The sequence below is a fragment of the Eptesicus fuscus genome, chromosome 20 (genome assembly GCF_027574615.1).
Source record: "Eptesicus fuscus isolate TK198812 chromosome 20, DD_ASM_mEF_20220401, whole genome shotgun sequence".
NCBI lineage: Eukaryota > Metazoa > Chordata > Mammalia > Chiroptera > Vespertilionidae > Eptesicus > Eptesicus fuscus.
Window position 1 is genome coordinate 1,082,440 of NC_072492.1, and position 24,514 is coordinate 1,106,953.

At 56.1% G+C, this 24,514-nt stretch overlaps 1 protein-coding gene across 4 annotated transcripts in view; it reads right to left on the bottom strand.

Moving 5' to 3' along the window:
• Window positions 1-535: 535 nt before the first annotated feature.
• Window positions 536-24,514, bottom strand: part of PEMT (phosphatidylethanolamine N-methyltransferase) — a 65,164-nt gene continuing 41,185 nt past the window's right edge. For 2 of the 4 annotated variants that reach the window (XM_054709335.1, XM_008156224.3), the window contains exons 3-7: window positions 11,031-11,146; window positions 4,544-4,689; window positions 2,891-3,002; window positions 1,774-1,848; window positions 536-805 (exon numbers count right to left, since the gene is read on the bottom strand). In XM_054709335.1, the coding sequence (XP_054565310.1) occupies window positions 748-805; window positions 1,774-1,848; window positions 2,891-3,002; window positions 4,544-4,689; window positions 11,031-11,146 (507 nt within the window). In that variant the 3' untranslated portion in view covers window positions 536-747. The remainder of the gene's footprint in view (window positions 806-1,773; window positions 1,849-2,890; window positions 3,003-4,543; window positions 4,690-11,030; window positions 11,147-24,514) is intronic. The other 2 variants (XM_054709336.1, XM_054709337.1) reach the window with 2 other exon arrangements.

Genomic DNA, 24,514 nt, shown 5'->3' on the forward strand with positions numbered 1-24,514 from the left:
GTCCTCCAGCGAGAGGGGTCAGGCGCCCACGGGTGGGGGAGGAGGCCACACATTTGAACTTTCCTGATAACCTTCAGATCACCCCACGAAGGTGATCTGTCTCTAGGGCCAGCTGGTCCGGCTGGGTCTGGCAGCCTGGGGTAGAGAAAACCAGCATCACAGCCCAGCCAACCCCTGGCCTGACCCTAGAGACAGACCCTCACTAGCTGGTCCTTGGAGCCCGATGCTTCGGGCACCTGAGCTTTTCCTCAGCTCAGGGCCCTGGCATCGCCACACCCACTGCTCACAGCTCCCTTCCTCCAATTCGCCCTCCACGCCAACGCGCCCGCGGCCTGGCCCTGGCCACCACGGCTGACATGGGCTCCCACTTCCACTGGTGCTTTCTTGGCACTTTTTATTTCTGCATGTTTTACTCTGATCATTTCCCCGGGATGGCAGCGCCCAGGGGGAGGGGGGTGTCGGGCGGCTGGCCAGTTTGATCACACCTCCCCCCCAAGGCTGGACTGGCTCCCTGAAGGGAAGGAGAAGAGGGAGCCCTGGGGTCAGGGGCCTTTATTGGGGAGTTAAAACATGGTGGGCAGGAGGGAGGGCTCAGGGGCCACATGGTAGCAGGTCCGAGGTCCCACGGCAGCGGTTTCCAAGGCACTGGAGGGACCCACAGCGGCAGGCGCGAGCATCAGCGGGCACGTTCGCCGCCTTGACGTGGCCCCGGGGAGGCCGGCGGGAGGTGAGATGCCGGGCTGCCCGTCAGCGGCTCTTGCGGGACTGGGAGGCTTTCTGCCGGTAGATCTCCGCGGTGAAGGGCCTGCAGGGCAGGACAGCCTCTGGTCAGCTGGTCTTGGGGCTGATGCCAACACCCGGCCCTGCCCCCCGACAGCACGGACAGAGTGAAGGTGCCCCTGTGGGACCAGGAGGGCCAGCGGCTGCCTGTCACTGCTGGTCCGGGCCCTCAGCCCCCACGGTGACTTCTCTGAGCTTCCCGCCTGCTGCTGTGTCAGTGCCGGCCACGGCCCAGCTGACCTGGCCGGTCCTGGGCACGGGAACGGTGGGCACGGGAACGGTGGGCATGGGAACAGTGGACACGGGAACGGTGGGCACGGGAACGGTGGCCATGGGAACGGTGGGCACGGGAACGGTGGGCATGGGAACAGTGGCCACGGGAACGGTGGGCACGGGAACGGTGGCCATGGGAACGGTGGGCACGGGAACGGTGGGCATGGGAACAGTGGGCACGGGAACGGTGGGCACGGGAACGGTGGGCACGGGAACGGTGGCCATGGGAACGGTGGGCACGGGAACGGTGGCCATGGGAACGGTGGGCACGATAACGGTGGGCATGGGAACAGTGGGCACGGGAACGGTGGGCACGGGAACGGTGGGCATGGGAACGGTGGCCACGGGAACGGTGGGCATGGGAACGGTGGGCGTGGGAACGGTGGGCACGGGAACGGTGGGCACGGGAACGGTGGGCACGGGAACGGTGGGCGTGGGAATGGTGGCCACGGGAACGGTGGGCACGGGAACGGTGGGCGTGGGAATGGTGGCCACGGGAACGGTGGGCACGGGAACTGGGCACAGGAACGGTGGGCACGGGAACGGTGGGCGTGGGAATGGTGGCCACGGGAACGGTGGGCACGGGAACTGGGCACGGGAACGGTGGGCACGGGAACGGTGGCCATGGGAACAGCTCTGAAGGGGAGGCAAGGCCACCTCGTCCCTCACAGTGATGGCAGACAGTAGCCCGTCCCACAGACCCTGGCAGCGCCTACTCACTCCTCGTACAGGGTGGCGGCCACGTAGACGAGGGCCACCACCCCAGTCAGCAGCAGGCCGGCGGGGCTGGCGTGCCTGTGGACAAGATGCAGGCAGTCAGTGGGTAGCCTGGCACTGGGTGCCCCTCCCTGCCAGGCTGGGTCCTGCAGCCAATGTGTGGAGCTGTGGCCTCTTTCCAGTGTCTGGCTTTCTCTCTTGGACCAGGGCGCCCGCCGTCCAGGTCCTGACCCGTTGGCCAGAGTGCTGCCGCCCAGGCTGGCTCAGGTCCAAGTCAGGCAAGAGGGGCCGGGGCTGTCTGGTCTGGAAGTAGAGCCGGGGCGTGCATGGGGGTTCCAGCCAGAAGCCCCCTAGCTCCTTGTCACTCAAAGCCCAGTGCTCGTGGGGTGGGGCATAGGAAGGAACATCTCAATCCTGACATTTCACCCTTCGTGTCTCTGGGAGCACAAGGCAAGCGGTCTTCAGTGGGTAAATAAAAGCAGGCGCTTCCTACAGACAACGGACAAGAACTACTCCGGGGGCAGGGGCGGGGCCTGAGCCCGGAGCCTGCAGCCGCCCCTGCGCAGCTCCGGCCTTGACCTTGGCGGGCTGAGGCAGGAGACAGAGTCCTGGGGCACACTCCTCCCCTGGGATGGGCCTCCCTCCTGGGGGAAGAGCTCTGCGTGCTGGGCACAGGCACAGACCAGCGCCCAGGGCCAGAGGCCACTGCCCGTCTGTCCCGGCCCCGGGAAGCCCTGCCGCCCGCCCGGGGGGACCCGCACTGCACTGGGCTGGCGGGCTGTAGTCCACGGGCAAAACTGGCTTGTACATCGTTAAGTGGTTTAAAAAAGAATCAAAAGAATAATATTTCGTGACGCCTGGACAGTGTATGAAATTCAAATGTCAGCGTCCATGCTGACACGGTCACTGTTCCCTCACCGTCTCAGGGCTGCGCTCTACGGCAGACCCTCTCTCAGGCTTGGGGTCCGCAAGCCTCACTGCGACCCGATTAGGGACGTGAGCCAGCCCTGTTTTGGGTGCTGTTTGTGTCACAGGGAAGTCCTCCCCAGGCACACGATCTGCCTGCGCCTGGCCTTCCCGTGGAGACAGCCGGCAGGGAGGGCGGCAGGAACCCACTCACATGACGGCCCAGCCCAGGTAGTTGGCTGTGCTGCCCCAGTACATGGGGTTGTCCAGGATGTTAAACGGGAACTTGGTCACTCTGGCCTCCTTGAGGATCCCAAAGTAATCACCTGTGGACAAGGTGGGGCAGGACAGAGGGTCACCTCCTGGCCAGACAGACCATCACTAAGAGGGGCCGGGAGTCCCAGGCTGGCGGGGAGCAGGCCCGACAGCACACCAGGCCAGGGGCCTGGGCAGGCTGCTCAGGCCAGCCATGCGACCCTCCGAGGGCATGGGCACCGCCCCGGAGCCATGGCCTCCTCCCCACAGAATCCCTTGGCCCTTCATCCAGGCAGAAGCAGGACAGCCCCGGGGGGAGGAACCGGCGGGAGGAACCGGCAGGAGTGGGTCACCCGTTGTCTGGGGACAAAGGAGCGGCAGGGAGGGCTGGGGGCCTTTCTTCCCAGGAGCAGGAAGCGGGCTGGTGGCCTGAGGCAGTGGCACAGCACTGGTGCTGGGGCTGACTCAGCGAGTGCGCGCCCCACTTCCCAAGCAATTCCAGGCCGTTCCTCCTGGGGTCCCCCTCCCACCCTGACGCCCCTCCAGCCCAGCCAGTCTCACCATGTGGCCCTGAATCGGAGGGGCCACCCAGCCGCTTTCTGTCAGAGCCCACTCCCCGCAGCACCACGGAGGCTACTACCCTGGTCTAGGATGAGCCAGCCAGCACGGTGCCCTCCGCCATCCTGCAGCCCCGCCCTGGCCCTGCTGGGGCCACACCTCAGTCGCCGCCTCCTCCCTAGCCCTGGGTCTCGGCCCCACCAGTCCAACCTCCTCATTTCTGAGAGAGGACCTTCCCAGCCCCTCCCACATGTCCTGCCCCCTGGGAGTGGAGCTCAGTGCCTGCGTGGCATTTGTGGACGGAGATGTGGCCCCGCCCAACCTCTACCCTGGCCCCACTGGCCCCTGCATACGAGCCACCTGCCTGCCTTCCCACCCGCACCTGCCAGACCAGGCTCCTGACTCCCTTCCCCCGGGCTCCCTGCTGCACACCCTCTTCTAGTCCCAGGCTCCCTGCAGCTCCTGCCTGGGCAGGAGGCACTGCCTGGCCACAGTCCCAGCCAGGCCCTGCCGCGGGCAGAAGGACGGCGACTCCACGTGGGCCGAGAACACAGCCCCTGAGCGCTGGGGCCCTGCTGCACGCCGCAGAGCCCAGGCCGAAGCACCGCACAGAGATGCCCAGACAGCGAGGCACCGGGCCCACCCAGGCCCTGGACGACACAGGCCTCGTCCCAGCTGGCCAGGGGCTGGGGTGGGGGAGGGCCCAAGAACCATCAGGGTGCCAGGCACCTCTGGGTGCCACGTGCTTGCTGGGAGGGGCTCCCTCTGAGGGCAGCAGCTGCTTCTGCGTCTTTCCCTGACCCCAAGGTCACCCTTGCCCTGGCAGCCCTCCCTGTGGCTCTCCTTCCTGGGAGTCACTGACGTCAGGAGGCCTTCCTGCCCGAGTCCCCGTCCCCGGAGCCCCTCGCGCTCCAGCCCGGCTCCTGGTCCAGCTCAGCAGGCCAACACCCTGCCTGGCCTGGCAGCCGCGCAGCTGGACGAGACCTGAGGGCCCAGCTCCTGGAGGGGGAAGGTGCCCGCCCGGCTCCTCCCTGGGCCCTGAACGGGGCCTTACCCAGGAAGGTCCCGGTGAAGCCCAGGGCAGAGAAGCTGGAGAGCACCAGCACGCTGCCGGCGCCCAGCAGCACGAGGCCGGCCTGGTAGGCCGTGGGGGTGTCCAGGCTGTCCATCCGGGGCTGGTTCCGCATGGCCTGAGTGAACCTGCGGGTGGGGGCGGGGAGATAAGGGGTCACTGCGTGAAGACGAGGCTGCCACTCCTTCCCACCTGGTCCCCCAAGTAGCCCCCAGAGTAGTCAGTCCAAGGGTCTCAGACTCAGTGCTGCTGGGGGCAGGCAGGTGCAGCGGCTGCTGGTGGGGTGCGGGCACCGGGGACAGGGCAGGGGGTGGGGGCCGTGCTGAAGCACCATCTCCCGGCTGCCTTGAGGGAAGCGGTGGGGGTGGGGCTCAGACTTGCGGAGTTTTTGGTTTTTTGGGAGTCAGAAATCCTGACTGGATAGGAAGTATCCTCATTTTTAAAAATTTAAAAACAGGCGATTAATGAAAACTATTTTGGATTCTGTGCGTCTCAGCAGGCCAGATTCAGCCCAAAGACCAGCACTTTGCAAACTCTGATCTTGTCCAGCTGGCAACGGTGCTGTGGAGAGTGAGCCAGGAGATTAACGATGCGCGCCCCAGGCTGTGTGCGGGCATCCACTGCCCTGGTGGGCTCGGCGTGGCAGCCTCAGGCCCTGTGCACCTTCCTTCCACACCTGCAGGGCCCAGCAGCCTCAGGCCCTGTGCACCTTCCTTCCACACCTGCAGGGCCCAGCAGCCTCAGGCCCTGTGCATCTTCCTTCCACACCTGCAGGGCCCAGCAGCCTCAGCTCCTGTGCACCTTCCTTCCACACCTGCAGGGCCCAGCAGCCTCAGGCCCTGTGCACCTTCCTTCCACACCTGCAGGGCCCAGCAGCCTCAGGCCCTGTGCACCTTCCTTCCACACCTGCAGGGCCCAGCAGCCTCAGCTCCTGTGCACCTTCCGTCCACACCTGCAGGGCCCAGCAGCCTCAGCTCCTGTGCACCTTCCTTCCACACCTGCAGGGCCCAGCAGGTTCCCTCTGGGGCCGAGCCGTGGGAGGCCTTGCAAACACGTGCCACACACATCCCCTTCCCACTGCCCCTAAGTCACAAGAAACAAGACTTCCACCTCACAGGAGGCAGCTGCTTCCACCCACTTTGTACCAGGTACTCCGGGCAGGGCAGTTCACTATCCACTCACCCATCCACCCATCTGTGTATCCTCTATCACCACCCATTGGTCTACCCTCATCTACCTACCCATCCATGCATCCATCCATCTCTCCTCCATCAACCCATCCATCTATCCTCTATCCATCCATCTATCCTCCATCCATCCATCCACCCATCTATCCATCCATCCACCCATCTATCCTCTATCCATCCATCCACCCATCTATCCTCTATCCATCCATCCACCCATCTATCCATCCATCCACCCATCTATCCTCTATCCATCCATCCACCCATCTATCCATCCATCCACCCATCTATCCATCCATCCACCCATCTATCCTCTATCCATCCATCCACCCATCTATCCTCTATCCATCCATCCACCCATCTATCCTCTATCCATCCATCCACCCATCTATCTTCTATCCATCCATCCACCCATCTATCCTCTATCCATCCATCCACCCATCTATCCTCTATCCATCCATCCACCCATCTATCCTCCATCCATCCATCCACCCATCTATCCTCTATCCATCCATCCACCCATCTATCCTCCATCCATCCATCCATCCATCTATCCTCTATCCATCCATCCACCCATCTATCCTCCATCCATCCATCCACCCATCTATCCTCCATCCATCCATCCACCCATCTATCCTCTATCCATCCATCCACCCATCTATCCTCCATCCATCCATCCACCCATCTATCCATCCATCCACCCATCTATCCTCCATCCATCCATCCACCCATCTATCCTCTATCCATCCATCCACCCATCTATCCTCCATCCATCCATCCACCCATCTATCCTCTATCCATCCATCCACCCATCTATCCTCTATCCATCCATCCACCCATCTATCCTCTATCCATCCATCCACCCATCTATCCTCTATCCATCCATCCACCCATCTATCCATCCATCCACCCATCTATCCTCTATCCATCCATCCACCCATCTATCCTCTATCCATCCATCCACCCATCTATCCTCTATCCATCCATCCACCCATCTATCCTCTATCCATCCATCCACCCATCTATCCTCCATCCATCCATCCACCCATCTATCCTCTATCCATCCATCCACCCATCTATCCTCCATCCATCCATCCACCCATCTATCCATCCATCCACCCATCTATCCTCTATCCATCCATCCACCCATCTATCCTCTATCCATCCATCCACCCATCTATCCTCCATCCATCCATCCACCCATCTATCCATCCATCCACCCATCTATCCTCTATCCATCCATCCACCCATCTATCCTCTATCCATCCATCCACCCATCTATCCTCCATCCATCCATCCACCCATCTATCCTCTATCCATCCATCCACCCATCTATCTTCTATCCATCCATCCACCCATCTATCCTCCATCCATCCATCCACCCATCTATCCTCTATCCATCCATCCACCCATCTATCCTCTATCCATCCATCCACCCATCTATCCTCCATCCATCCATCCATCCATCTATCCTCCATCCATCCATCCACCCATCTATCCTCTATCCATCCATCCACCCATCTATCCTCTATCCATCCATCCACCCATCTATCCTCTATCCATCCATCCACCCATCTATCCTCCATCCATCCATCCACCCATCTATCCTCTATCCATCCATCCACCCATCTATCCTCTATCCATCCATCCACCCATCTATCCTCCATCCATCCATCCACCCATCTATCCTCTATCCATCCATCCACCCATCTATCTTCTATCCATCCATCCACCCATCTATCCTCCATCCATCCATCCACCCATCTATCCTCTATCCATCCATCCACCCATCTATCTTCTATCCATCCATCCACCCATCTATCCTCCATCCATCCATCCACCCATCTATCCTCTATCCATCCATCCACCCATCTATCCTCTATCCATCCATCCACCCATCTATCCTCCATCCATCCATCCACCCATCTATCCTCCATCCATCCATCCATCCATCACAAAGTCCCTCTGTTTGCCAGGCTTTTGCAAGCAGAACAAACTCATCATTTTCGTTCATCCCACTTGTAAGTTCTGCCATCCTTATGCCAAGCTAAAAACTGCCTTCCAGGGACTCTTCCCTGCAGCTCCTCCCAGCTTAGAGAGCAGAGGCTGCGTGGCCTTCCCCGAGCATCTCCTGGCACCTGGGACACTCCAGGCAGAGGGTTTAGGGCACCTGCCTGGACAGGAGGACAAGCAACACCCTCACCTTCTCCTCCCACTCCCCCCCGAGCGGAGAAAGGTCTGTGAACAAACAGCAAACAGGACACCATGCGCAGAAGCCTGCATGGTGACCTGTCAAACAGAGGCACACGTGTCAGGGCACTCCTGGCCACTGGTCACGCTGCCCACACCCCCAGCTCTCTGCACCACTGCCCTCGCTCAGCTCCAGCTGCCAGGGCTCAGGGTCACCCTGCAGTGACAGGTTGATACTCTGCGACTGCTCAGGGTCACACACACCCGTGTTGTGCCAGGTCACCACGCCTGCCCCGCCCCCCTGTGCCCTCACTTGGCTTTCTGGTAAACCTGTAGCCAAGCACACCTTCTCCCCTGCAGACAGCAGCTGAGGCCATGGAGCAGGCAGCTCGGGCACTAGCCTCAGCAACCTCCCTGCCTCTCCTGTCTGCACATGGTGGAGTGGGGGCATGGAGAGGGTGTGGGCAAGGCTGACTGCCCGACTCAGGGCTGGCTCATCTGCCCACCCCTGGACCCTTGGCCAGCCCTGCACGAAGGACCACGCCACAGAAAGAGTGAGAGCTAGAGAGAGAGAGAGAGAGAGAGAGAGAGAGAGAGAGAGAGTCAACGCTCGCCTCCAATATCTCAAGGGCCGGGGTTAACCCCCTCACCCCTCCGCCGCCAGCCCCCACTGGCACCTACTCCTCCCTGCCTGGGCTGACTCCCAGGCTGCCTACCTAGGGCAATGAGGCCTGCTGGGTCAGCAGCCCAGCACAGCCACCAGCCTCGGGTCCTCGGGGCACCCACGGCCACCTGATACAGGCTGAGGGCTCCTGGCACACGGCAGGATGGGGTTCCAGACAGAGCTGGGCACCCTGGGCCTCAGTGCTTGCCTCTGTATGACGGTGACAGTAACCCCTCCCGTGTCCCCATGCAAAGCTGCTGCCAGGCAGCTGCGCACATGCTGGCGAGCACGGGGCTGTGGACAGTGGGTGAGCCAAGGTGACACAGTGGGATGGACCGGCACCGGACAGGGTGCAGAGGCCACAGGGAGGCTTAGCTGAGATGTGACAGAAGAAATTCGCCACGGGGAGGGATGGGTGGAGAGAACATTCCAGAAAAAACCCAGCCAGGCCAGTGGGGAAGCCTCCTACGTGGCAGGGGAGAGTGGGAGGCCAGCTACAGTCCAGCATGGACCAGATCCGGAGCCCAGGGCACAGCCTGCTCCCGCCCCTCTACCAGGGCTCATCTGCACCACCAGGCAGCGGGCACACTCCTGCCAGTGTGGGCAGGGGGTCGGCGAGGGGGCCTCTCAGGGGCGCTGCACTGAAGCAGCCGCTGGGGGAAGCCGCCGCTGGCCGTAGGCGGAGGTGCCTGACCAGGGCAGGTCCGGCCGCCGTGAGGGCAGGTGGTCCCAGAGCAGCCGCAGGGCTGCCCCAGGCGTGGCCCGGGGCCTCGGACCGCCTGCGCGCCGCTCCATCCATGGCCAGTGGGTCCGAGCCCTCTGCCCTCCCTCAGCACGTGGGTGCGGCCTCTCGGCAGGAGCTGGGCCAGGCCCTCTCACTGCGGGGCCAGGCCCTCTCTCTGCGGGGCCAGGCCCTCTCACTGCGGGGCCAGGCCCTCTCACTGCGGGGCCAGGCCCTCTCACTGCGGGGCCAGGCTGGGCGCCGCAGGACACGGACTCACACGGGCGGAATGTCCTCCAGGGCGCGCAGTCTCATTCATGGTCTGGGTTCCATTCTCCAAACGGAAACGGGGCTGTGGTCACCAACGGGACTTCGGGCTGTCTGCGCTCTGCGCCCCTGAGACCCCGGAACCAGGGTGGAGGCAGGAAGAGGGCACTGCCTGCTGAGTCCTGGCGGCGCCAGCCTCCCTCTGCAGCACCTCCCTTCCCGCTGCCCACGCACCCTCCAGACCCCACCGGCCCGGCCTCTCGCAGGCAAACTCCCAAGGGCCCCCGCCTGCGGGCTGACTGCGCCCACCCAGGCCTCCTGCGCCCTCGGCCAGAGCTCCTTCCACGCAGGCCCGAGGCCTAAGCTCCCCTGGCTCGGGCCGCCGCCGACCCCGTGCCAGCGGCGAGAGCGTGGGCGGAGCGGGCCGGCGTGGGCGGTTCCCGTCAGCTGACCCAAGTGCATTGAAAAGGACAATACGCGGGGCGGGGCCGCTCTCAGGGCGGCTGCAGGTCAGAGAGGGAAGTCCAATGTCCCCGCGGGCATGGGGAGCGCAGGCAGACGAGGGAGGCTCAGGGCTTAGCCACGAGGACAGCCCCACAGCCCATGCTCGGGCACGCTCACTCCTGCGGGGACCTCCGCAGCTGGCTCCCCGGCGACCACCCCCCGGGAGCGGGTCAGCCCGGGCACAGGCACGTGCTCCCAAGCCCCTGCACACAGAGGGGTGCAGGGCTGCCCCAACCCCCAGCCCCGCTCCTCCTGAATGGTGCTTGCAGCCCACAGCACGGGAGCTGCCTGCCCTGGTCCCCCGTCCCCCCATACTTGCAGACCCATTTCCACAGCAACAACGGGAACTGCGGGTGCAGAGGTGAGGGCGCCCCGCACGCAGCCCCCACCTGGCTCACAGCAGCGGGACGCAATCAGCCGGAGCTGGCAGCAGCCCGGGGCCCGCGCAGGCGGCCGGGCAGACAGCGCTGGCTCCACACACAGTGGGATCTTGTTCGGCCTTAAAAAGGAGGCAAGTTCTAGTTGCAACACTTTCCCAGGTGCTCTTCTTTATTTCCCCAGCTGGGCCGAGCTGTCACTGCTCTGCCACTGAGGGTGGGTGCACGGGACGGATGGTCGGATCCACGTGTGTCCTGTGAAATGCCCGCCCTCGCGCTACCCTTCTGCCGCTCGCGCGTGCGCACCGCTCGATGCCCGCTCCGTGCCGCAGGCCGGCCGGGCCGCACAGTCTGGCCCCAGGTGGGGGCTGGAGCTCTCAGTGCCAATTCTCACCCTCAGAGCATCGCCCGCACCACGTTCACTCCATTGCGAACCCAGGAAGTGAGGCCCAGGCTCACGGGCAGGCCTGCTGGCCGGGCCCCCTCGGACGCCTGGCTCCCAGGCGGGCCCTCCACCGCCCGCCCCCAGGCGCCCCCGCCCCGCCCGCCCAGCCGGGCTTACCAGTGCGAGCGCAGGGCGTTCAGGACCAGGATGACCCCGCCCAGCACGTAGCAGGCCACGTAGGGGGAGCCCAGGGCTCCGCTCAGCTTCCGGGTTCTCTGTTCCCATCTCGCAACCTGAGTGGGGAAAGAGAAGCGAGTGAGAGGTGCTGGGAGGGCCCCGGGTGCCGGAGGAGGCAGCAGCCTCTGCCACCAACACGCCCGGCTCCTCAAGAAGCAGAGGGACCTCCAGGCCAGCGCCAGGCCCAGCTCCCGACGCTGCGTGGGCGAGGGGGCAGGAGAGGAGCCGCTGAGACAGATAAGGGTCCCCCAAAGGAAGCAGGCCCTCCTCCCCCGCAGGGCTGAGAAGGGGCGACCCAGACCCTCACCCCTGCTTCCCCAGCTCCTCCAGGCACAGACTTTGATTTTTTTTGGTTAATCCTCAACCAAGGATATTTTTTCCATTGATTTTGTTTTAGAGAGAGTGGAAGGGATGGGAGAAGGAGAAAGAGAAACATCGATGTGAGGGAGACACATCCATTGTTACCTCCCAAACTTGCCCGACTGTAGCTGGGGATTGAACCTGCAACCCAAGTACATGCCCTTGACAAGAAATCGAACCCAAGACCCCTTGGTGCATGACTGGCACTCTAACCACTGGGCCACCATTTTTAAACCAATCACATCTACAGTCAACCTTCAACAGCAAGCAGGGAAGCAGAGGGAGCGGGCAGCTCTGCAGACGCCCTGCTGCCTCCGTGGTTGCCAGGCCCCAGCGCCCGCATCCAGCACCGCCCCGCCCAGAGGCACCCTGGGCTCCAGCAGGGAGCGGCGGGCAGTGCCAGTGGGAACTGCAGGAGGAGCGGCTGAGAGAGGGCAGGGAGACAAGGCCGCACTCTGATTATGGGCCGGGGGGCGGGGGGGACAGTCGCCTGGAGCTTCCGTAAACATGGTCTCACACAGAGTCTCGAAGGCCGTCTGGGCTCCTGGTTCCTGGGACGCTGCAGGAGGACCGGACCCGGGCTCGCTCTCCACGGTGGCCTCAGCACCGATTCTGCCTGCTGCCTGCTTGGGGCTGGGCTGCCCGTATGGACTGACCCTTCGGGGCAACTCATCAGCGGGGAGAGTGACTGGCAGCTCCAGGCCGCAGGGAGTTGGCCCCGGAGGCGGCTCCCAGGCCTGTCCTCAGACCTCCTGAGGAGTAGCAAGCGCAGAGGGGCCTGCAGGCTGCAGTTTCCAGGAAGGAGGAGTGGGTGAGGGGCTCCTGGCTTCCCCTCGGCATGCCTCTGCTGTGGACACCGCGGCCCAGTTCCCCTGCGGACAGCTCTGCTCCGGCCCAGGCAGGGCCTCTGCCGCCCGAGAGCCCGGCCCGGCACGTGGAGCACGGGTCCCGGACCGCACACTTCCTAGGACGGCCTTTACAAATTTTTGAAATAACATTTCAAAGTGGTGTTCAGTTGTGCAAGCATCACTACGGTCTAGTTCCAGACCGTTCCATCAGCCCACAGACACTCAGGCCGTTAGCCGTCCCTCTGCACCTCCCGCCTCTCTTCTCCTTCTGCCTATTCTGGAAGTTTCATATAAACAGAATCACACAAGATGTAACTTTCGACTCTGGTTTCTTTTACGAGCCATTTTGGTTTAGGTTCATCCACGCTGCAGCATGCGTCAGCACGCCATTCCTTTTGATGACGGAGTCCTACTCCATCGTGTTGAATGCTGCCTTCTGGCCTGACCCGCTCGGCAGTGCACAGGCATTGGGTGTGTCCTCCTTTCGGCCGAGACCACAGTGCGCCATCAGCACCCAGGTGCAACGTTTTGTGCCGATGTGTTTCCATTTCTCTTGGGTGCACATCTCGGAGTGGGTTGCTGGTGACATGGTAAATCTATTTCTAACTTATTGCAGAACTGCCAAGCCGGTTCCCACCTCGGATGCACCATTTGACACTCCCATCAGCAGTGTGTAAGCATTCCAATTTCCCCATGTCCTTGCCAACACTTGTTACTTCCATTTTTAATTGGAACCATTCTAGTGGGTGTAAAGTGGCAATCACGGTGGCTTTGCTTTGCATTTCCCTGCTAAGATGACATTAAACATCTTTTCATACACCTATTGGCCATTTATAGATCTTTGAAGAAAAGTCTATTCAGGTCCTTTGCCCATTTTTTAAATTGGGTTGATTGTCTTTTTGTTCTTGAGCTGTTCAAGTTACTGAAACAGATAGTAGATCTTTATCAGATTCACGCATCGTTCACAAATATTCCCCCCATTCTGCAGGAGTCTTTGCCTTTTCTTTTTATTTTGATGGGCCTCCAGGCCTGCTGGTGTGTGCTTGGCACTGTGGCTAAGAACGTTCCCATCTGCCTGCACAGAAACTCCATGCCCACTGCCACCATTCTCCACCCCTCCCACCTCTAGTCTACCCAGGCTCCACAATGAGTACCCTGCCAGGTCTGCCTTCAGGGACCAGAGTCCACCAGGATAGCACGTGGCGTGGAGTTTCCACCTGTGTGCCTGTCGCTGTGGCACACGGCTGGCCAAGCGGATCTGCATTCGATCAGGAGGTATGTGGGGTGGTCAAATGCAAGACAGTTTGTGCGGCCTCTGCAGGTCCCTGGAAGACAGCCACCCCCGGGCGACTGCCCATCAGAAAAGACAAGCAAGTATACCAATGGGTCAAAGAAGAAATAAAATAGTACCTTGAGACAAAGGACAATGGGAATAAAACATACCGAAATTTATGGGACGCAGCAAAAGCAGTTATAAGAGGGAAGTTCAGCCCTGGCCAGTGTGGCTCAGGCCCGCACACCGAAGGGTCTCGGGTTTGATTCCCAGTCAAGGCACATGCTTGGGTTGCAGGTTCATTTCCTGCCCTGGTTGGGGTGTGTGCTGGAGGCAACCAATACATGTGTCTCTCTCACACGGAGGTTTTTCTCTCTCTCCCTCTCCTTCCCTTTCACGTTCTCTAAAAATCAATGGAAAAAATATCCTCAGGTGAGGATTAACAAAAAGAAAAGAAAAAAAGAGGGAAGTTCATAGCAATACAGACCTACCTTAAGAAAGAAGAAAAATCTGAAATAACCTAACTTTTACCTCAAGGAACTAGAAAAAGAAGAACAAATAAAGTCCAAAGTTAGTAGAAGGAAGGAAATAACAAAGGTCAGAGCAAAAATAAATTTAATATTGTTTCATAATGATATATAATCTTTTGGGACAAGTATGTTTGACAACTTTAAAAAAAACTGTTTTTAAACCTGGGAATGGCTTTGGGTGGTTCCAATGGGCCCCTGGAATACGTCAGAGGATCTGTCCCCTCACCGTACAGAGGAGACATTTTAAACCAATTAGACTATTTGATATGCTTAGTTACACAGGGCCCAGCAAGTGTGGCTCAGCAGGCGAGCGCAGGCCTGTGCACCAGGGGATCCCCAGCTCTACTCCTGGTCGAGGCACATTCACCATCCAGCCCTCATCCCTCAGCCATCCACCCATCCATCCATCCATCCATCCACCCATCCATCCATCCACCCACCCATCCATCCATCCATCCACCCATCCATCCTCCCATCCACCCACCCATCCATCCATCCACCCATCCATCCATCCACCCACCCACCCACCATCCATCCATCCACCCACCCATTCATCCACCCACCCATCCATCCTTTCACCCACCCACCATCCATCCATCCACCCACCCATTCATCCACCCACCCATCCATCCATCCATCCACCCATCCTCCCATCCACCCACCCATCCATCCATCCATCCACCCACCCACCATCCATCCATCCACCCACCCACCATCCATCCATCCACCCACCCACCATCCATCCATCCACCCATCCATCCTCCCATCCACCCATCCATCCTCCATCCATCCATCCATCCATCCATCCACACACCCATCCACCCACCCATCCTCACACCCACCTATCTATCCATCCATCCTCACACCCACCCATCCATCCTCACATCCATCCATCCATCCATCCTCACATCCATCCATCCATCCACCCATCCATCCATACACCCATCCATCCATCCATCCTCACATCCATCCATCCATCCTCACATCCATCCATCCTCACATCCATCCATCCATCCATCCATCCTCACATCCATCCATCCATCCACCCATCCATCCATACACCCATCCATCCATCCATCCATCCTCACATCCATCCATCCATCCTCACATCCATCCATCCTCACATCCATCCATCCATCCATCCTCACATCCATCCATCCATCCACCCATCCATCCATACACCCATCCATCCATCCATCCATCCTCACATCCATCCATCCATCCTCACATCCATCCATCCTCACATCCATCCATCCATCCTCACATCCATCCATCCTCACATCCATCCATCCATCCATCCACCCATCCATCCTCCCATCCATCCATCCATCCATCCATCCATCCTCACACCCATCCATCCATCCATCATACACACACACACACACACACACACACACACACACATCTATCCATCTATCCATCCATCCATCCCTCCTCACACCCACCCACCCATCCATCCATCCATCCTCACACCCATCCAACCAACCACTCATTCACCCAACATTTACGGAGGGATCTACACAGGCCAGATATTGTGCTAGACAGAATATTTTGAAAAGAAAATGGAGGAGGACAGAAGCCATAGAAAGTCATTCATGACAGTGGTGCTTGTTTTTATGTAAAACATGCAGTTTCCAGGTGCTAGTTAAAGCCCAGGACACCCTCCTCCCTCTGGGTGTCCACAGGACAACAGCCTGGAAGCACCTCTCCAAGCTGTGAGGCTCTATTCTGGAAACATCTTCCTCTCTGCCACTCAAATCTCCAATGTATACTGGAAGTGAGGCTGGAGGGCAGGCTTTTTAATATCCCAAGTGGGGGGACGGCGGCTGCTTCCTCTCATTGTATTGCACGACTAATTGTCGGGCATCTGCCCTGGCACCGCAGGTCCTCGGCTCAGCACCAGCTCCTCTACCTGCCAGCTCTGTGACCCTGAGGGGATCACCTCCTCTCTCTGTGCCTCGGTTTCCTGACCTGTAAACTGGGGCTGATGATGCCCCTCCCCATGTTGCTGGGAGGACTGGTGAGTGAACGCAGGGAAAGGGTCAGAGCCGTCCGGAGCGGCACTCGGGTGCTGGGCGCTGTGTGCTTCCTCTCTGGTGTAGACAAGCGGGTGGGAGCTGAGAGGCATAAAGCAGCCCTGGCTGCTGGCCTGAGAGGCCGCTGCAGTGCAGGGAGGGAGGGCTGGTGTGGACCAGCGTCCGGGAGAGGACAGACCCCTGGGTTACGGGGTGCCCTCTGGCGGCACTGCCAGCCTCGCCCTGGCGGCCCTCTCACCCGCATGTTCACCCCGCTCAGCCCAGCTGCAGCCACGGCATCTCTGAATTCATCAGCCAATCGTCCTCCCACATCTAGTCTCGGGGCTCAGCAAACACCCCAGAACTGAAGCAAAGGGCAAAGTGCTTTGTGTTGTAACTTCGCTAAAGAGGAGCTAGACTCTCCATGCGCTTCTCACTGGAGCCCGGGGCCCAAAGGTGAGAGCCACAGATGCAGCCCTTCCCGCTCAGGTGACACGGTCCCCGCGCCCACCAGACACAGGACGCCTGTCACTCACCCGGCTCGGTGCGTGAATGGGGCCAGGAAAAGGGCTGCCGAGGAGCTCTGGCCTCTGCTGCGTCCACCCCTGGCAGGTGGTTACATTTAAAGGTGTGCAAGGGTCCTGGCCAGTGTGGCTCAGTGGATAGAGCGTCGGCCCAAGGCCTGAAGGGTCTCAGGTTTGATTCCGGTCAAGGGCATATACCCCAGTGGCAGGCTTGATGCCTGGCCCCAATTGGGGGAGGCAACCAATTGATGTGTCTATCTCACGTGGATGTTTCTCTGTGCCTCTCTCCCTCCCTTCCACTCTCTCTAAAAGTCAATGGAAAAATAGCCACGGGTGAGGATTAAAAAAAAATGAGTAAAGGCTCAGAGGGGCCAGCAGAGGTGGGAGCTCCAGGAAGTGGGGAGGGGCCGGCAGGCCTCTGGGAAAGGCATGGTGTGAGGCAGGGCCAGGGCTGCCCGACCAGGCCAGGGAGACAGGCAGGCCAGCACACCACTCCTTCCCCCGCACACAGCCCAGCCTGCCTCCGCTTCCTCTGTGGGGCTGACCCTCTGGCTAGAGAGCCTGCTGGGCCCTCAGGGCCTGTGCTGCGCTGGGCACCCCTCCAAGAGCACAGACCCCACGCGCCAGGCAGCACCAGCGGCCCCACAGCTGAGCCCTTCCCGTGGCCCACAGCATCCGGCCGGGCCGCTCCTTGGCACCTCCCACCGCAGGGCAGGCAGATGATCAGTTAGAGGTGAACTCACAGCTGGACTTGACTGCCTGGGAGTGGGTCCCCAGATGGAAGCCAGGGCCCCCAGCCTCCAGGAGCCCTGTGCCAGCTGCCCATCCCGACCATCGGGAGGCCCCGTCACTGCACGACCTGTGACCCCACGTCGTCCCCGAGGGGATGGAACAAATGATAAGAGGACACATCAGCTGCTAACCAGTGCTGAGGCGGCACGGCCATCGCTGCACACGCACTGTGTTAGGGAGGAGTCAATGGAAAAATAGCCACGGGTGAGGATTAAGTCAACTGATTCGTGACAAACTACAAAGGCAATCAGTGGAGAAAAGAGAGTTTTTAAACAAGTGTCACTGGATATCATATGCAAAAAAAGTGAATTTCAATCCATAACTCAGGGAGGAGGAAGGCCTCCGCTCTGCCTCAGCCCCACCGTAGACTGAAGAAGAGAATGGAACCCACGTAAGGACAGCCAGTTGGGAGTGGAGTCAATGACGCAGAAAATACAAAACAATAGGGCAAAGTCAATGAAACCAAGAACTGTTTCTCTGAGAAGATGAATACAATCTCTGACAATACTGATCAAGAAAAAGACACAAATTCTCAGTACAAGAATGACAGATGCCACTACAAGGTCTGTAGGCCTGAGCGTAACCAGGGCACATGCGTGAGCCCGGCACGCGGTCCGGCCAGAGCTCGCTGGCCCTCACTCAGCACATCAGGGAGAAACAATACCAACTGGGGACCACTTCGCCCAAAAGCTGAGTCGAGGGAATACTACCAACACACCCAATGAAGCCAGATTAACTGATACCAAAACCAAAGGCCTCACATGAAAACTAAAGATAACTATTCCTTCTGAACATAAACGCCAAAATTCTAGACAAAACATTAGCAAAATAGATAATGGAATCCAACAACCCTATATAATAACAGGCTAATATGCAAATTGTCCCCTAGACAGGGAGTTCAACCAGGAGTTCGACCAGGGGGCGGGGCCTGCCGGCCAACCACCTGCATCCCCTCCCCCTGGCTGGCCCAGCCCAATTGGCCACAATTGGGGTGGGCCAGCTGGACCCCACCCGTGCATGAATCCGTGCACCGGGCCTCTAGTATATTAAAAAGGTGACCCGGTATATCACGACCAAGTGTGTTTTATCCCAGGAGTGAAAAGGTGGTTTAACATTTAAAAACCAATCAAGGTAATTCACCATATAAATAAACTAAAGAAAAACATTGCCGTCACCTGAATAGACACAAAAGAACAATTGACAAAATCCAACATACATTCCTGAAAAAAACACAGCACATCAGGAATACAAGGGACCCTCCCCCTGACGGGAAACCCTCCCCGAGGCGCCTCCACACCACACCTCCCCTGCTCCTGCACTGAGGCCCCAGCGAGCTCAGTGAGTGAGGAACAGAGGGGGAGAGGTCACAGGGAAGAAGTAAAATGTCTCTGAGCACAGACGCATGTTCTCCCATGTAGAAAACCTGATGCCATCTACAAGCGCACGTGAGGCTGGTCCACGGGAGCCCTGCGTTGCTGAGACAATGGTCCCTAAATGAAGGCCCGGATGTGTGCCACGGCTCTGAAGGCTCCATGCAGACAGTCCTCAACTAGCAATGGTGCAGCTTCCGAGTTTCCGACTGCATGATGGCGAGAAGGTGGCTGCAGTTAGTCGAAACCGCTTGGAATTTTGCATTTTGGTCTGTTTCTGGGCTGGCGCTGTGCTTCGATACCTCGATGCCACATGGCGCTGGGCTGCAGCTCCGTCAACACGCAAACCCTGCAGTGCAGTATCACATTCATCTCCGACTCAGGGTGCTTTCAGCCTGTGGTGGGTCACGGAGATGTAACCCAATCATAGGTCAAGGAGCATCTGTTTTACCAAGATGTCAAGTCTCCCTGGTCGCCTACAGATCTAATACAATCCAGACCTGGAGGGGTCTGCCAAGTGGGAGGCGGGGCCCGTCAGGCAGGAGCAGCTCTTCCAAGCGCTCTGACCCCGGGTGCTGATGGTCCATCTGGGCCTGCGCAGGAGGCACAGGCCCACACCCCAACCCGTGGGGCATCTGCCCACAGCTAGAGCCAGTCGCCCGCAGGCCAGGGCAGACCAGAGTGGACTGGAAGAGGTTCAGGCTGGACAACGGCCACACCTTTGACTCCTTTCTCTATATCCACCTCAGATTCAAACCTCGCTCACGTACTACGTACGAAGACGGCCATGTCTACGTGCTGGGCCAACTCTGCCTGGGGAAGAAGGAAGGAACAATAACAAAACTAACCACCGACTCAAATGGGCAAGGAGTGGCTCCAGGTCCTTGCCCATTTGAGTCGGTGACCAGCCAGATACAGACCAGACCAGAGCAGATACAGATGAGACCAGAGCAGATACAGACCAGACCAGAGCAGATACAGATCAGGACCAGAGCAGATACAGAACAGACTGGAGCAGATACAGATACAGAACCAGAGCAGATACAGATGAGACCAGAGCAGATACAGATACAGGACCAGAGCAGATACAGATCAGACCAGAGCAGATACAGATCAGACCAGAGCAGATACAGATGAGACTAGAGCAGATACAGATACAGGTCCAGAGCAGATACAGATACAGGACCAGAGCAGATACAGATGAGACCAGAGCAGATACAGAACAGACCAGAGCAGATACAGATGAGACCAGAGCAGATACAGAACAGACCAGAGCAGATACAGATGAGACCAGAGCAGATACAGAACAGACCGGAGCAGATACAGATACAGAACCAGAGCAGATACAGATACAGGACCAGAGCAGATACAGATACAGGACCAGAGCAGATACAGATGAGACCAGAGCAGATACAGATCAGACCAGAGCAGATACAGATGAGACCAGAGCAGATACAGAACAGACCGGAGCAGATACAGATACAGGACCAGAGCAGATACAGATACAGGACCAGAGCAGATACAGATGAGACCAGAGCAGATACAGATCAGAACCAGAGAAGATACAGCTACAGAACAGAACCAGAGCAGATACAGATACAGGACCAGAGCAGATACAGATCAGACCAGAGCAGATACAGATACAGGACCAGAGCAGATACAGATCAGAACCAGAGAAGATACAGCTACAGAACAGAACCAGAGCAGATACAGATACAGAGCAGATACAGATACAGACCAGAGCGGATACAGATACAGGACCAGAGCAGATACAGATACAGACCAGAGAGGATACAGAACAGCAGCGTGGACCTGAAAGGTGTTAGCATCACTAATCATTAGGGAAACTTATGTCAAACCACAACAGGATTCTGCCTCACACCCATTAGGATGGTAATTGTTAAAAACTCCAGGAAGCAACAAGTGCTGGAGGATGTGGAGAAACAGGAGCTGTGCCCTGTTGGTGGGACGGTAAAGCGGTGCAGCCACTCTGGAAACAAAAGTAAAAACTAGCCCGGCTGGTGTGGCTCAGTAGTTGAGCGTCGGCCCATGAACCAGTTTGTTCGCTGGGCCTATGAGTGTTTCTGTTTGTTTATTTTGTTCTTTAGATTCCAGATTTAAGTGAAATCCTATGGTATCTGCCTTTCTCTGTCTTACTTCACTTAGCAAATGGGAAGATTTCATTTTTATGGCCGAGCAATATTCCATTGTATATATGTACCACTTGAGGGTGGGGAGACAGGGAACCCTGGTGCACTGCTGGTGGGAATGCAGACTGGTGCAGCCACTGTGGAGAACAGTATGGAATTTCCTCAAAAAATTAAAAATAGAACTACCCTTCCGAGTGATGCAAATCAAAACAACAGGGCAGTACTATCTCACACCTGAGAGAATGGCTATCATCAACAAATCAACAAACGACAAGTGCTAGCGAGGATGTGGAGAAAAAGGAACCCTCTTGCACTGCTGGTGGGAATGCAGACTGGTGCAGCCACTGTGGAGAACAGTATGGAGTTTCCTCAAACAATTAAATATGGAACTGCCATTTGACCCAGTGATCCCACTTCTAGGAATATATCCCAAGAAAATAGAAACACCAATCAGAAAGGATATATGCACCCCTATGTTCATAGCAGCACAATTCACCATAGCTAAGATTTGGAAACAGCCTAAGTACCTATCAGTAGATGAGTGGATTATAAAACTGTGGTACATCTACACCATGGAATACTACGCTGCTATAAAAAAAAGAAGGAATTCTTACCATTTGCAACAGCATGGATGGAACTGGAGAGCATTATGCTAAGTGAAATAAGCCAGGCAGAGAAAGATAAATATCACATGATCTCACTCATTTATGGAATATAATGAACAACATAAACTGATGAACAAAAACAGATACAGAAACAGAGAAGCATCAATCAGACCGTCAAACCTCAGAGGGGAAGTAGGGGAGGGTGGGGGTATGGGGGAGAGATCAACCAAAGGACTTATATGCATGCATATAAGCCTAACCAATGGACACAGACAATAGGGGGGTGAGTGGGGGTGGGGGTGAGGGGGCAATCGGGGGATAAGGACACATATGTAATACCTTAATCAATAAAGATAAAAAAAATAGAACTACCTTATGACCCAGAGATTCCACATCTGGATGTTTATCCAAGGAAACCCAAAACACTAATGCAAGAAGGTTTATGCACCCCTATGTTCAATGCAGGACGAGTCACAACAGCCACGATGTGGAAGCAGCCCAGGTGCCCACCAGTAGACGGGTGGATGAGAAGATGAGGTGCATCTACTTTTAAATTTTACTTAATACACCGACGGGCACGGGGAGGCGCGCTGCAGGGGAGGCGCTGAGCCGCACGGAGCACAGTGCGCGGCTCCTGCTGCACTTTGGCTGTCTGGCCTCGCACAGCTTTCCCAGAGCTTCTTTATTATTATTATTATTATTATTATTATTATTATTATTGTTTTGTTTTTCCGGCATAATTTTTTTCTTCTTTTATTTATTTTATTTTTCTATTAAGGTATTATGTGTACATATCTTACCATTGCCCCCCCCCCACTCCTATACATGCCCTCACCCCCCAATGTTTTGCATCCGTTGGTTATTCTTATATGCATGCATATAAGTCCTTCGGCTGATCTCTTATCTCCCCCGCCTCTCCCTAACCTTCCTGCTGTAATTTGACCTTCTGTTTGATGCTTTACTGCCTCTGTATCTATCTTTTTGTTCATCAGTTTATAATGTTCTTTATTATCCATAAATGAGTGAGATCATGTGGTATTTTTCTTTCTCTGACTGGCTTATTTCACTTAGCATAATGTTCTCCAATTCCATCCAGGTTGCTGCAAATGATGAGAATTCCTTCTTTTTTACAGCAGCGTAGTATTCCATTGTGTAGATGTACCACAGTTTTCTGTTCCAGTCATCTGCTGACGGGCACCTAGGCTGTTTCCAAATCTTAGCTATTGTAAATTGTGCTGCTATGAGCATAGGGGTGCATATATCCTTTCTGATTGGTGTTTCTAGTTTCTTAGGATATATTCCTAGGAGTGGGATCACTGGGTCAAATGGGAGTTCCATTTTTAGTTTTTTGAGGAAACTCCATACTGTTCTCCACAGTGGCTGCACCAGTCTGCATTCCCACCAGCAGTGCACGAGGGTTCCTTTTTCTCCGCACCCTCGCCAACTCTTGTCGTTTGTTGATTTGTTGATGATAGCCATTCTGACAGGTGTGAGATGGTACCGCATTGTTGTTTTGCTTTGCATCTCTCGGATAATTAGTGACTTTGAGCATGTTTTCATGTGTCTCTTGGCCTTCCTTCTGTCTTCTTTTGAAAAGATTCTATTTAGGTCCGTTGCCCATTTTTTTATTGGATCATTTATCTTCCTTTTATTAAGTTGTATAAGCTGCCTGTAGATGTTAGAGATTAAATCTTTATCAGTGATAACATTTGCAAATATGTTCTCCCATACAATGGGCTTTCTTGTTTTGTTGATGGTTTCTTTTGCTGTAAAAAAACTTTTTATTTTGATGTAGTCTCATTTGTTTATTTTCTCTTTAGTTTCCATTGCTATAGGAGCAGTATCAGTGAAGAAGTTCTTTCAGCATATGTCTGAGATTTTGCTGCCTGTGGATTCCTTTAGTATTTTTATGGTTTCCCGTCTTATGTTTAAGTCCTGTATCCATTTTGAGTTTATTTTTGTGTATGGTGTAAGTTGGTGATCTAGTTTCATTTTTTTGCATGTATCTGTCCAACTTTCCCAACACCATTTATTGAAGAGACTGTCTTGACTCCATTGTATGTTCATGCCTCCTTTGTCAAATTTTAATTGAGCATACTGGTTTGGGTCGATAACTGGATTTTCTATTCTGTTCCATTGATCTATATGTCTCTTCTTGGGCCAGTACCAGGCTGTTTTGAGAACAGTGGCTTTGTAGTACAGATTGAAATCTGGTAGCGAGATCCCACTTACTTTATTCTTCTTTCTCAGGATTGCTGTGGCTATTCGGGGTCTTTTTTTATTCCAGATGGATTTTTGGAGAGTTCTTTCTAGGTCTGTGAAATATGCCATTGGTATTTTACTGGGGAGTGCATTGAATCTATAGATTGCTTTGGGTAGTATGGACATTTTAATGCTGTTGATTCTACCAATCCATGAACATGGTATGTTCTTCCATCTGTTTACGTCTTCCTCTATCTCTTTTTTCAGTGTCCTGTAGTTTTCTGTGTATAGGTCTTTTACCTCCTTAGTTAAGTTTATTCCAAGGTATCTTAATATTTTTGGTGCGATGGTAAATGGGATTGCTTTTTTAGTCTCTCTTTCTGTAAGTTCACTATTGGTGTATAGAAATGTCATAAATTTCTTGGCGTTAATTTTGTATCCTGCAACATTGACGAATTCATTTATTAAGTCTATTAGTTTTTTGATGGAGTCTTTAGGGTTTTTTATGTACAATATCATGTTATCTGCAAATAAGGACAGCTTTACTTCTTCTTTTCCAATTTAGATGCTTTTTATTTCTTCTTCTTGTCTAATAGCAATGGCTAATACTTCCAGTACTATGTCAAACAGTAGTGGTGAGAGTGGGCATCCCTGTCTTGTTCCTGTTCTTAGGGGAAATGGTTTTAGTTTTTGCCCATTGAGTATGATGTTAGCTGTGGGTTTATCATACATAGCTTTTATTATGTTGAGGTATG